A 15545-nucleotide genomic window follows, 5' to 3' on the forward strand; every position below is an offset into this window, starting at 1 on the left:
TTCAAGAAGAACGAAACTGTGTTTTCGAAATCGGTTGGCAAGATTTCTCGAGAACTACTCAACCGATCTTAATGAAATTTTAGACTTATGATATAATAATCGTCAATTTAATTAAATACAGTTGAACTTCCATAGTTCGAATTCGAACTCTTGAATTGGCAGTAGAAGTCAAATTTCATACAAATTACGTTCCATAATTCGACGACTCTCTAACTCGAAATTTTTTCGTGGATTCGAGTGATTCAGCTAATATGATTTTCATGAAAAACTCTTCCAAAAATTCAATTTCAATTTTTTTCTTTCCTTAGTTCCAATTCTACTTTGAAATCTTAGATACTTCTTCATATTTGTTTATTTTAATTTTAGATGACCCTGCTAGGAGTTAGGCGGTCAACGCGAACGCATGTCTTTCCCGACGCATCACAGCAAATTACGTCACAAAGGCAGAGAAAGCTTTTAATCATTTAATTTTTCCTTTCTGAAATCTCTCATTATATGTGTATCTATGTATCAGACAATAAAAAGTTTAAACCAAATATTTAAATGTATAATCCCTCAAGATCGCGTAATTTCAATAATACTACTTTATGTATTATATTTACTGGGATACCTGTTAACAACTTCACAGAACCTAAGAAAATATAGAGAAGATATAGAAAATAATCATCAATGGTCGTTCCAAAACATCTAACAGTTGAGAAACACACACTGAGTTATTCTTCATTAGAAGGTACACAGATAAATTAAGTTGCATTGTAATGTACTAACGTCTAACCTCTTACCTAGATCTACAACTCACTACTCATAGGAGACATTCCACGTTAAGTTTGTTACTTATGGGGTAGGCAAAGCTATGAATAAATTTCCGGAAGGTGTTTAAGTAATATTTTCAAATGAAAGAGGTAAAAGGGCTTGAGAAGTAGTGATAAAGTATAATGTACTTGTTTTAAATCGGACGAATGATTTGAGATAAATTCTTAAAAATACTACAATTTCCAAAATCTTGTTATGACAATAATTTTCAACTTACTTACTTTAGGCCCATAGCGCTAACAAAGAGAACCTACGCGCATCCTATCTTAACACTTTGAATTTCGATTAAATTGGCATGCGATCGATCTCTCGATAGAATTTAACTCCTACCTACGATCATCTCTAGTGACGGTGATGCTCAACATTGGACAAAATAACGTCTCCACTGTACGACAATACAGACTTATTAAAGCTACCTCGTAGTTGAGTAGAACTTTTCCTTTCCGGCAAACAATTTACATATTTTTAAAACACTTCTTTGTTTCCCGAGACCCAAATAGAATAGCGACGGTATGAATTCCTTTTGCTATGCTATAGTTCCATTAAAAAGTGCGCAAATTTCCATAAAATCTCTCACCATTTGCGATCACATAGATGACGTACAAAAGAGTTTTCAAACGCCCATTTGTATGGCATTCTGTTCAAAATAGCGACAGCTGTGTCGCCTGCCATCTGCTTAACTCCCACATTGTGTGCGCCTTTATGGATATGTTCAATTCATTGTAGCTGTCAATAGGAGCGAGCGCTGTAATTGAATATCAATTGAAATGCTTGTGCGTCCGCCAAAGCCGATCGCGATATACATATTTACATGCATTTCACAGGTTGAAATGTTGTTGTAGCCATAGATACATATGGGCGGCGTGTGGCGGCGTACTTTTCTATTGTTATTATTATCGATTCATTGGAATGCCTTGTAGATTGGAAGTGATATCGATATATCTGTATCTTTACATAGATCGGCGGCGTATGAATGCAAGTGTTTCGCTGATTATTTATTGACTTCTTATTGGCAGGCCTGTCATTGGCTTGGCATTAGTGTTGCGTACTTGAATTTGAGAAGATTAACTTCCACTTATCGAACGGAAAGTGTGTGTGTGTTTGGCTCAACTAGTTATTGCAACTCTTGAAATTTATGTATTGTTCAACTGATAAGACGTTATTTTATGGGTTCATTTAAAAAGTCGGCCATGGAAACGGACCTCTTGCGCTGTGCATACATGAAGGTGCCACGGAATCGTACGATCTACGTCTTCGATGACAAGTGCTTGTCGTGCGCTACTTATGTTCATAATAAAAAGGGTATATATAACTACATAAAAAAACATATGTACATTTAATCACCGATGATTATATTCTGCGGACATAATTAGTGAAAAAAATATTTTTTATTAACTTTGGCAAAAATGTTATTACTATTTTTATTGCAAAATAGCTCCAAAATAGCTAAGCCACCTGTTATATTATTAGTTATTTCCATTTAGATTAATTGTAGTTGTATTTATATATTGAAGTGTGATGCGATATAATATGTGTGTTATACTTAAAAAAAAATAAGGTTGAACAAGGGCAATGATTTTTCCTACGAAAGGCAACTTTTATAGCATTTTTTTGTGTTCATGTATATATTGCAGATATCCGTGTTTATTAGAAATATCAAAAAGTGAGAGTACCATATGTAATTATTCATAAAAAATAGTTATAAAATCATGGAAATAATACCCGATGATGCCGCCGTATCCCAATCCGCACCATTGAGTCAATTTTTGTGGATGCAATTGCGTTTCTTTAAAATCGTATATGGTTACAGAACTAAACCCAATCGCAAAATTCGCCCTGATTCGGATTGACCTCAACACTAGCCTGAATAGCCGTAATATTTCTTGGGCTAAGGGCGTTACTGATCCCAAGTGCGGCATCCTTCAGAGAGGTGTGTATTCCCTCCGTCAGCAGAGCCGCCTTGGATTCGATGACAGGACGATCTAAGCTAGTAAGGGAGTGTCTAACACCCTTATCAGTAGCTTTGAACTAGTTTAAAATCCGACTTGTGCAAAGTGGACCAGTCTACAAGAATGGGTACCCTAGCAACTTTGATGTCGGAGAGGAAGAGGGTGGGTAGTCCGTGGTCTACTTTCGCTAGAGCGCTAGACACACTGACTTCGAGTGAGCTAGTCAAACGCTAGACATCAACCATCACCTGTGCAGTAGCGAGGTCTTTCTGCTCATCTCGCCGCAATCATTTGTGTCCAATAGGCACACGTGCAGTGAGGTTAGGGATCAAGCCAGGTTCTAGTTGCCAAAGCTGCTTGGAGGAAGGCGAAGAGGAATCATCCACGCACTTCCTTCTTCAATGTCCAGGACACTAAGGCTAAAACACCTCGGTAAGCACATCTTAGGCGCACGCGGCGAAGTGACTGTAATCGACATTAGCCGACTTAATAACTTTATAATAGAGTCCAAGCGCTTTGTCGAATCATAAGGGTGTTGGCGATACGTCAGAAGTATTTGGGTGTCATAAAGGACAGTCGAAACTGTCTAAGTGAGACTCTTTGCAACGTTTTCCACGAAGAGCTCTTATAGTAGCCACTGAACAACGAATTTGTGTAATAATCTTGTACAATTCTCAAGTGTTGTACCAAAGTGAAACTTGACATGATGAAATGACAAACCTTACTGAGTGCACTGACAAAATGTTACACACTTCCGTTAACAAACATGGCCACCACGAGATGTAAAAATCACGTCATATCTATTGGTAGACACCTATTTAATCGGAAAAATTTTAATATATAACCCTTCTAGTATTTCAGTTACTAAATTCTCGATGTTTCTAACGGATTTTCATAGAAATAGAAGTAATTGAAAATATGTTCCATAAATATTTTAAAAATTTTGTTTTTTCCACCATCTTCCTTGGAGCTAATGAAAAACATTCGCATTACTTTTATATAGCAATTATGATGCTTGACACGGCTTTGTTGCTAACAGATCCCTAAATCTCAAGTACTAATACGTCAAAGCACACTTATACATTCTACCTAATCAATTTATAGCGACTATAAATCAATTTTATCACGTTTTTTTGCAATTTTGTTTAAGCTATTAACGATTGTGTAATTACCCTTTATTGTAAATTGTATTTATCACACTTCTGTGTTTAAACGAACATTTTTGTTTTTTTGCCTTTACAATTTTCATTTTCCTATTAAGAGGTTTTATTTATTGCCCAATTTGCACTAGAGAGTTCCGATTGAATATTTTTTTTAAATTGTATCTTAATTCTTCACAAAATTTCGCTCTTATTTAACTCGCGCTCTCACACTCTCTCGACAACGACAAAGCGGTTGCAGAGTTTGTTGAGTTGAAGACCATTTTCAATGCCCCCAAATGCACGAAATTCGAAATCTACGCATATCTACTAATCTTTTTATTCATTGGTATGTGTATTGTCGAAATTAAATGCTTTATAATCATACCCAGTGGTATACGTAGGGAAATACGTGCTGTAAATCATTCAAATCGTCGCTTATTGTACTATTTTTTCACAATGCGTCCGATATCGGCTACAGATTAGAACGATTACAATATAATAGAAGAGGAAAATAAATTAATGAGCAATTTTATAAGAAAAATATATATATATATTTGATATTGGCTTTGTCTCTCTAAGCCAGCTACTTGTATAATAATTCCTTTCGAATGTTTTCTAACAAAAAGTTGACATCAACAAAGTTTGAGCCCGCCAAGGTCAGCGCTAATACATGCACTCCGCTTATCGATCAATAAACTAATAAATTCGTAAGAAACACGAGTGCGCGTTTTTTCTTTTATTTTTTTGAAACACATGGCCAGACGCGGCGATTAGTTGAGACTTTTGTACAATTTTCAATTGATACTTAGCGCAATTATGCTTGTTCTATCGAACTCAATCAAAGCCAAAATCGCGACTACAGTTTAAGCATTCGAATATATACATACATACACATATGTTATTTGATAAGCGCTGATTGTTGTCATTAAAGTATCTCAACAAGATACTCATACGCCGCGGTGGTGGCCGAAAGGGTCGGCGTCGCAGCGCAGAAGAAATTCAAGCGACACACTAACCTAACTGCTGGCGCGCCGCTCTTCAACATTTCCGTTGTCACATCGAAAGATAGACAGTGTAAAAAACATGACCAAGCAATGTTTGGCGGCACGTTGTTGCTGTAAACACTTCTGTTCGGTTGCTGCTACCACCGCCGCTGCCGCCGCTGCCTGAGTGCGATCCACTGCCGTGCGGTAGCGTTTACCAGTTGCATTGTTGTTTCACGCTTTGTAAGTTGTGATGTTCAACGCTTTTTTCTCGGCTGCTGTAATAATTTCGATTGTGACAAGTTAATTTGATTGAATTCTTTCACAGTCGCCCGCTTGTCGCGCGAACCCTTGTGATCACAGCATGCGCTTATGTGGTTGTGTGTGCGTGTGCATGCGCCTCGTCGCTCAATATTTCAGAGTATTTTAATAATAATCGTGCTGCTCATAAATTCTTCAGCGCCGATATCTTGCGTTATCACCTTGTTCTTTTGTGGCCGCTGCGCGCCTGCCCAGCCGTCCATCAACTTGTGATTGCTTCGCTTTTATTTCCTCTTATCACGAATAATTGTTTTTTTGTGCTCTTGCTGCTTCTAGCCATTTAATAGCACACGCACACGTATGTACGTATGTATATAATATTACATTTTACACTTTTAGTGTGAATTTATTGTTTTCGGAGTCAAGTACCTGCTTCAGCGATACAAGCGCGAGCGCGTGTACAATTATAGCACAATACAAGTGTGTACTAACGTACCTGCGAGAGAGTACGCTACAATGTACAAATACTTCCAAATTGACGATTTGCTGTTGCTGCTTTTATGCCCCGGTCCAATGTGTTGCTAATAGGGATTTTTCATTTATTCCAACTAAAGTTTTTGTATAACACAACGGTTGCCAATGAGAAAACTATTGACGACGCCTCGTATAATATGTTTACATTTCCTCGGTCTTAAGAAGCCTCCAGATAAACTGGGTTAATATTATAATTTTAATTTTGAGGTTTCCTTCGAGGAATAGATCTATGGAATAACTCTGAGATGGGGAAGATTAATTAATGCCTCCGGACAAAGAACTAAATTTAATTCTTCTAGGCAAAATAGGCGAAAGACATGTGTAAAAATGTCAATTTAGTTAAATAAAAACTTCAAATAGATACCGTTACGAAATTTCCAAAAAAAAAAAAAACAAAAATTGATTAGCGACAACCTCCTAGTAGTTCCAGTGCCAGCGTGGACTAAAACGTCCCTTATTAATGGCATTTATTTCTAAAAAAATACACAACACATCGATAATAATGTATAAATACAATTTCTATATACTATTTTATTATACGATCCCGATATATGATTTCGATATCCGATTTGAATATACAATTTTAATAAGGAATTTGATATGCTATTTCGATAAACAATTTCGATAAAGGATTTCGTTTTTATGATTTTGATATACATTTTGCATATATTATTTTAGTATATGGAATATACTGAATATCGATTTCGATATTCAATTTCGATATATAATTTTGATACATGATTTCACTATAAAATTTCGTTATACTATTTCGATTTATATTATTCGCTATACGATGATTTCGATGAAATATTTCACTGTAATCACTTGCGCCGAGTGCATACGTACACTTCCGCCTCGCCTCGAACCCAGTGCGTCCTTACTTGTTGTTTTTTTTTCCTTATGCCACTGCAAATGCATATCTCTAACCGGTGTGTGCGTGTGTGGGAGTCTGTGTGTGTGTGTGTGTGTATGTGTGTATGTCGGCGTTACGATATGGTTCATTTGCTACTGATTGTTTTCAATATGTGTCGGAGTTAATTCTAAAAAATCAGTCTGTTAATCGCCGTTAACGGACTTAGACGTGCATCTCTCCGACACGTCGAAACAGTAACAAAATAAAGTTGAATCGGTGCGCGCGCTTGAACTTGGCGTGAATGTCGCGATTTGTTCGTTGAGCAATACAATTAGATAAATAAAGTGTGCAATGCATAATTAATTCAAGTGACACGCAAGGAGGATTAACAGACAACACAAAACAAAAAATTAAAATTTGAAGTATTAAAAGCAACGCTGCAACAAAATGACGGAGGAAAATGGTATAATGAAAATAATTAAAATTCAATTTTTTTATATCTGTGCTTATTGAAATCCTTATTGAAAAACTATTCTGAAATCACTAAGCGAGCGCATTTCAAAAAAATAATTCACAAACTGTGAAATACAAACCGCAACTTGAGTGTGAACGTCTGCTTTGATGTATCTTAATTTGATGAGTGTGTTTCCCCTTTAAGTGGCTTAAAACCCACATTTCCAGGAAAATAAGAAAATACAATTATTTTACACATTACAATAACAAAGAAAAATTTTTGTGACAGTATTTTATTAGATTATTTGTTACAAAAATAAAATGTTCAATAACAACACAAACATTTAAGATACGCGCCAGGAATATTTTAAAGTAGACGCAATGAAGCAAAGAAGTTTTTACCTACATACATATCGTCACACCCGCTCTACTATACATTGCATTGCTTGGGCAAACTACTATTTAAATGAGTAAACTCAAATGCTAGTTAACTGAACGTCATAAATCAACTGTAAGTTTGCTTTTTTCATTGAGCAAATAGAGAAAGATTTACGAAAAGCAACTAAGTGCAATCTTAGCAAATATTTTCATATTTATTGCGCTCAATATAAGCGCTTATATGGATTTGTTTTTATTTTTCGCCCAAATCGGAGACATGACTCAAGTAAAGTGCCACCATTCTCACTCTCTCTTATTTGCACGTTTGTTAAGATGATACTTTTGAACAGCTGCTAGATCATCTGGTGGCAAATCTTATACCCAAAACCGTACGGTGTAAAATTTACTCTGGTACTGCTTTTTCAATTGATTTAAAAATCTTAACAGTAAAACATCATGGATCTTTTTCCATTTTTATTATTTATTTTACAGTCACCCCATATACATACAAACAAACTCGATATTTTGTATTTAATAATGCTTTATATGTGTTCGAACTGAAAATCGGACACCAACTTCTTGACGTTTAATTTCGTTCATTGAGAGAAAAATAGAAAATTTAATAATGTGTATTTTTTCCATTAGCGTCGATGACGGCTTGAGAGCTGTGTGGAATGCTTTCCACCAGGTTTTTACAGTATTTTGAGTCGGTGTTTTCCATTTATCGGGCACATATTTTATAACTCTTGAAAATTTTTTTGAAGACGCTGGGCCACTCTCAATTTAAATTTGCCAATTCATGTTCAATGCAATTAAGTCGTGGGACTGAGATGGAGTTTTGAGATTGAAAGTTGAGATGCCCTTTTGTTATGTTTATTAATTATAATTTGTGTACTTTACTTTATGTACTTTCAGCAAAAGCTAAAAGCAAAGTGATAAAAGCTGCCAAATTTGCTTACATACTTCGCTATTTTTAGCGTTAAGGGTATGACGAAAAAATAATGCTTAAAAGCCAATTGAATTGTTATTGTTGTTGGCAGATTCCATAGAAATTTCGCATTTATGTTTTTTATACACAGTAGATGCGTGAAAAATATAAAAATAAGAAACATTTCAAATGAACTACTATTTAGTTTTTAAATGAGTGCGGCTTTGAGTATGAGTCACTGTATATTTGTTTAGTAGTTCTTACAGAAGTTCTTTAAAATAAGAAATAACGGTTTAGGAACTTAAGATGGTTCCTGCAATGCAAGAATAATTTTATAAAACCACATTTTTTTATTTCAATAATTACTTGTAAGCAGTGTACTGTTAGAGGAATTTAGATAGCTGCAATACACTTTTTTTGTATTAAAATATAAAATTTGTCTTGAAAATGTTATCAAACGATTTGTGTGTTAAGTTATTTTTTATATTAAAATGTACTAAAATGTTTACCAATTTACATTCACCGTGTTGATATTTACTAAATTTTATAAATATCAACACTATATGAAAACTGAGGAACTAGAAAAAATTAATAAAATATCCTTTGTTCTGAAAATGTTAGTCATTTTTTTTTAATATGCATAATGGAAAACATGATTAATTTGAAAAGTTATTATGTGGAGTGTATCTGTTTTGAAAAATATAGAGTCGCACGAATAATATCCGTGCTTGTCTAGTATGACGTCCCTTGCAAGTACTTTCCGAAAGTACTTTACTTGGCATATCTGAATGCAACTTAAGTACATGATGTGTATATCACTTAGTTTAAAATTATTTGTTTAATTTATTAAATTTTTTAGCTTTCTCGAATTAAACTAAAATGGCTAAATTCAATTCAAAGTCTTTGAGTTATTATTCAGCAAATAACACAAAAGCGCAGAGATTTAGAGTTTGTTACGTTGGGCTACTATACTACTACTTTATACTCTACATTTATAAAACTCTCTGCATTTTATAAAATTTTAGTTAAATTGTTGAACTCAGCGGAATATAATAAGTCTGCATTTTGTAAACGAGTGCTCATCACGCGAAATAGTGCTCATCGCAGATAAAATTTCATCGAAGGTCTTTACATAAGTGATAAGATCTCAATTATTCAAAACATTCTTCGTTTCGTTTGTTGTTGAATTTCGTTACATTTTGTACTTTTTTTTAACTCAAATTATTTTTCTCTTCATTCAGCAATATAAATTTGTAGATATTTTTTGTAAACAACTTCTTTAAACTCGGATAATATTAAATTTTTACTTTATATTATTTGAAATTTGTCAACGAGTGTTCTTTTGGCGCTCGCTTAAAATGAAACATGATAAGTGAGCAATTATTCAAAACATTTCAATATTACAATTACATACAGGATTATATAAACTAATTAACCAAAAAAATATAAAAACTAATTATATTTCTGTTGAAACCGGCTGTAAATTTAAGTAATTTATTGTGAATATATAACTACATATACGTAGAGTATATCACTTTTCAATTGCGTCTCACTTACATTCCATTACATAGTACAACTACCACTACGATGATTAGTCATTTAATGCGCCATTCAAGGCATGACTTAACAATAAAGAAATTAATGCCGGCCTATGTCGCATTCTTTCTGAGGAAAGAAATTACAACCGAATCGAAATCGCTTCACCTATCGTGGACTTTGATTCCGTCTGCGTAATATCAATTTCAACAGACCCTCGCATAAATATCGATATTATAAAGATCGGTTGACATCTTTCTTTTGTTTTTTAGTTTTGTTGTCCTTACAAACCTTCACAAGTAGATAGTCCAAATAGTTTCGAACCGCATTCGCAAGGATATACTTTTATGATAATTTTTACCATGGCTCATCTATTCTAATGACGCACTCTATAGTCTTACGTATGAGCATATGTATTGGGAAATTTATTATGACCACTAATACATGAACTAAAGTTTGGTGCTACACAAATTTCAACACATCTGATGGCTAATAAATTATAAACCAAGTATATCTGCGATTATAAAAACTTTCTTATCACTTAGATTACAGTTTATATATAACCTTTGAATACAATGTATTCATATGGTTAAAAACTTAACTCATGTGCGTTATATACACTACCAACCAAGATAAAAACCCACTCTTGTACCATTTAATTATAATATATATAACACCTTCTACAAGGAGTAGAATATTATTTTTTCTTCAAAAGAAATCGTTAGCCTTCGTATTTACTTGCTCTTTGCACAATTTTTTTTTTGGTTTTCTGAAGAAAACCTTTTATGATAACCTTACAGATAATGAAAATGAGAACGTCGATTAGTCAATCGAACGTTAATAAATAAGTCAAAATTATTGTTATTCTTTATTTAATGTTAAAAGTATTTAATATATTTAACACAAGAAAAAACCCTTTCATTAGACCCAAAATTCACTAATTCCACCTCATGATTTTACTGTTATGGGAGCAATTACTTCACAAGGCCGCTATCAATATTGACGTGCAATAAATTGTTCGCTAAACTCCACTCGCCACCAATGAATAGCCAGTTGGCACTAGAATTTCGATGACGCAGAGTTATTTATGAATGAATATTGCGAATAAATATGGCAGTCGTAAATTCGTACTTTCACAAAAGTACATATTTAATCTCTATAACTATCATTTTATAGCTTGTACGCGACAGTGATAACTCGACACTACGACTAGGCTGTACAATAAGCGACATCCGTCGACAGGTTTTTGAGTGCTTTTATCTTGGGAATTTTGGAAAACAAACCGATTAGACACGATTGTCATAGCCATAAACTTTCTTGTTGATAAATATAAAGAGAGTAGAGATTATAAAAACATATCTACATTAGAAATGAGTGTTTGGTATGATAATACTGTATAAGTATAAGTAGAATATGATCTGACTTATGAAGTGCATTGCATGCTATTGCATATTTACACATTGTAATGTAAATATATCCATATCAATCGTTATCTAGAATTTTCTTAGGTTGGTATGATAATCTGCATGCCACCTGGTTCGGCTCGCACGCTTCGATATGCGCTGTGGATATAGACTAGACTAGATTAGTGGAGTATTGATAAGTGTTCCTAAAATAAATATTAGCACTTTTATTAGCATTTATACGAGTGTATTGTAAATATATCTATTTATATATAGGCATTATTACGTATTAAACAGTTGGATAGATATTTAGCTACTCTTCGGTTAAAGTATTTATTGGTCATTTGTTTTTTTTTATCGTTCTAGATCGGCTTCCCGCTCGATCTCATATTAGATCATTTGTATTATACCATTTTTTTTTTATTTTATGACTTCACATACACATTCCCAGGGATGCTTAGGTCCTGAAAAAGTTCATTGGTCGTGTTCTTTTTATTATAAATAGTTGATTTATATGTCTCAGCGGAAGTTTTATACCCTTTTCTGGTCACTTTTCTTCACTACAAAGACTGTCTTGAACTTGGCGACCATATCCAATTTATTTAATATGAGTACACTCCAATAAATCTTTCCCTCCTCATCGATATTTAAAAGGTGTTTTGGATGGATGTTTAATTATCAAAAGCTTTTGCGAATTTAATATTCTAAAAATTAAAAACTAAACCAAGTAAACTAAATTGTATTCTTTCTGCAATCTAATCCTCTTATTTATAATATATTTACAGATAATAAACCCACTAATGGGGTTTCAAAAAGCGCAGAACCAGAAATAAATGAAAATGGCAAGTCTGCGGCCGATGAAATTCATGAGGCTACAACAATTGCTGAAAAACCACTGGAGAATCCGATTGTACCTAGCAATGGCCTAACTGAGAAGGATAAGAATGGTGCATTTGAGGATCGTATCATCGAACCTGTTTTCAATGTCTCTGAAGCAGAGGGACAAGTCAAGGTATATTTCTTATAAGACGACATCTGACAATATTCAGAGGAGCACCAAGCTAATTAACAGTCAGGTTTCACGGCTAATCATGTACCTTATATGGGCGAATAGTCAGTTTAAGCTTAAATTCTAGAGTGAGATTTTGAAGCGTTTGAAATCTCCGTTGATTTCCTAAGTAATATGTATAGCTTATCGAATGAGAGTTTTTATTAAAGTTTGAAAACGTAATAGCGCTGACCCCGGGCCCGGTTGCGTAACACACTACGTCGGTTGGTTCCTATTATCGTTCTTATCATAATATTATAAATGTACTCGTATATTCTCACGTGGCACTACTTCAGTGAGTCGTACAAAAAGCCAGAAGTTATTTGTATTGTGCATTAGCAATTTTCTATATGACAGTGTCTGGTAGTCGTAGTGTTTAACTGGGGAGGCTAAATTAAGAAATACTTAATTAATAATTAAAATTGGTATATTGATCGAGAGTGCTTATGATACAATACATGTCAGACATCACGTTCGATGATATTCGATTGATATGAAGTGTGTTACAAAAAAATTATCTCGGTTTATTTTCAGAAACTACCTTATCCGAAATCAGTGTTCTTTATCATCAGTAATGAGTTCTGCGAACGCTTCAACTACTATGGCATGCGAAGTAAGTGCAAACTATTTTGCTTTAACCGCATTTTTAACATTTCTTTTGAATGTCTCTAATAACTGTTTCTCCGTGCAGCCATTCTCGTTTTGTACCTGAGCCGGCAACTGCATTACGATGACGACACCGCTACCGTTATTTTCCACATCTTCACTATGCTTGTATACTTCTTGTGCGTCTTTGGTGCGATCATCTCGGACAGTTGGCTTGGAAAATTCAAAACGATCTTTTATCTCTCGCTTGTCTATGTTGCTGGTTCCGTGTTGGTTGCGCTTGGTGCGGTGCCGCCGCTGAATTTGCCCGCTACAACATTTACCATGATCGGTTTGGCACTTATAGCTTTGGGCTCGGGCGGCATAAAACCGTGCGTCTCTGCTTTTGGCGGCGATCAGTTCAAGATGCCCGAACAAGTGAAGCAAATGACCACTTTCTTCTCACTCTTCTACTTCTCGATCAATGCTGGTTCATTGATTTCGACTACAGTAACACCGATTTTACGCGAGGATGTGCACTGCTTCGGCGAAAAGGAGTGCTATTCATTGGCTTTTGGCGTACCGGCGCTGCTCATGGCTGTCTCGATAAGTGAGTATATTATTCTATAATTGCAAATGTCCTTCCTACATTATCTGTTTATGTCGCAGTTGTCTTCGTGTTGGGTCGTCCACTGTACAAGAGCAAACCACCAGCAGGCAATATGGTCGTGTTGGTCAGCAAAACCATTGGTGTAAGTTCACTTTACAAATGAAATTTGGCAAAATATTAACGAATCCATATTTATTTGTATACTTTAGAACGCAATTTCCACCAGATGGAGTGAGAAGAAGACCAATCCACGCGAACACTGGCTAGACTACGCCGATAAGAAATACGACCGTCAATTGATCGAAGATGTCAAGGTGTTGATGCGTGTTCTGGTACTCTATCTGCCGTTGCCCGTCTTCTGGGCACTCTTCGATCAGCAGGGTTCACGTTGGACCATACAGGCAACACGTATGGATGGTGACATGGGATCGTGGGATATCAAACCAGATCAAATGCAAATGATAAATCCTTTCTTGATTCTGGCCTTCATTCCACTTTACGAGCTCCTTTTCTATCCACTGCTTAGCTTCATCGGTATTCGTCGTCCATTGCAAAAGCTGACATTAGGTGGCATTTTTGCGGGCATAGCTTTCGTTGTTTCCGGCCTCGTGGAGTTAAGCTTGGAGGTGAGGGAAATCTATTTTTTTAAGTTTTCGTGTTGAAAAAAAATATATATACTTTTACAGAACACCTATCCGATTATGCCAACCCCTGGGAATGCGCAACTTCGTGTTTACAATGGTGAACACTGTGATTATGCCATTACTAGCAATTTGACCGGTTTAAATTTCGACATAGCGCCGCTGGATATGTTTGTGAATCGAAGCATTAACATTGACTCGACCAATCATTTGTATGTCGAATTTCAGTTCACTGAGAAAGCGGGTCTGAACTGCTTCGAATTCCCTAAACAGACATTTGTTTTCAATACAACAACAGCACATTACTTGTTTTTGAATTCGAGAAATACCACACATCCACTAATATGGGCCGTGGACAAAATAGACAAACCCAGCCGTGGTTATCCCTTCGGACGTACTTTAGCAAACGTGCAGTCGGGTCGCAAAATTGAGTGGAAGAATAAGAAGGGTTCCATTGAGCACACAGAACCAGCCAATTTGCGTAACCAAACCGAGCTGAAATCTGGCGATTATGAAATTCTGGTCGATAACACTGTCGTAGCAAATCAGTACCTCAAAGTTGGTGGCATATATACGGTTATAATAAACGAAGAATCGAGCGGTGTTTATAAGAGTAATGTCGTTATTGTAACAGAACCGAATTTCATCTCCATTTTCTGGTTGATTCCGCAATACGTAATTATGACACTCGGTGAGGTTATGTTCTCCGTAACTGGTCTGGAGTTTTCATATGCACAAGCGCCGGTGACAATGAAATCAGTATTGCAAGCCTGCTGGCTACTTACAGTGGCGTTCGGTAATGTGATTGTCGTGATTATCGCCGAATTGAAACTCTTCGATTCGCAAGCGTCCGAGTTCTTCCTGTTCGCTGGTCTTATGTTTGTCGATATGATCATCTTTATGTTTGTTGCCTACCGATACAAGCCGAACCAGTCGACGTCACACAGCGAAGCTGAGCCATTAACGCCGGCGGAAACCAACGAGAAGGTTGGCATTGACAATGTGGCGAAATCGATCGATGAGTAGGCTGAATTTCTTTGTATTCCATTGTACTAGTAAATATGTAATTTAATGTTAATTAATATGAGTATTGGTTTTGTACTTAATGAGTTTACGAGTATTAGGTTAAAGCATAGAAAGACAAAAAGTAAATATTTCATAATAGTAGTTGTAAATAATAATAACAAATATAACGCAAATAAAATAAGTTAAAAATCCCAATACAAAATTTGGTATTTATTTTCGGAACCGGCTGAAGGCCTAGTAGCCAGTGCTGCAATTTCATGTATTTATATAATAAATACTTTATTGTATAAATGATTATAAAATAAAAAAAAAATAAAAAAATATTTTCGGAAGTGCTGGACGAGCGGCTTGAGAGAACCGTAAAAACATTTCATCAATTTCGACAGACATCACTCAAGATAG

At 35.3% G+C, this 15545-nt stretch overlaps 1 protein-coding gene across 2 annotated transcripts; it reads left to right on the forward strand.

The window, feature by feature from the left end:
• Nucleotides 1-1974: 1974 nt before the first annotated feature.
• LOC105215592 (peptide transporter family 1) lies at nt 1975-15195 on the forward strand. 2 transcript variants are annotated; one of them, XM_029042458.2, is made up of 7 exons: nt 1975-2115; nt 12019-12245; nt 12816-12894; nt 12973-13476; nt 13536-13618; nt 13686-14102; nt 14163-15195. In XM_029042458.2, the coding sequence occupies exons 1-7, from the start codon at nt 1980-1982 to the stop codon at nt 15141-15143; spliced, it is 2427 nt and encodes an 808-aa protein (XP_028898291.2). In that variant the 5' UTR covers nt 1975-1979; the 3' UTR covers nt 15144-15195. The 2 variants fall into 2 exon arrangements, with proteins under 2 accessions (XP_028898291.2, XP_011187897.2); XM_011189595.3 differs by lacking the exon at nt 1975-2115 and adding an exon at nt 6723-6998.
• The last annotated feature ends 350 nt before the right edge of the window (nt 15196-15545 follow it).

The sequence above is a fragment of the Zeugodacus cucurbitae genome, chromosome 5, assembly GCF_028554725.1.
Source record: "Zeugodacus cucurbitae isolate PBARC_wt_2022May chromosome 5, idZeuCucr1.2, whole genome shotgun sequence".
Classification (NCBI taxonomy): Eukaryota; Metazoa; Arthropoda; class Insecta; order Diptera; family Tephritidae; genus Zeugodacus; species Zeugodacus cucurbitae.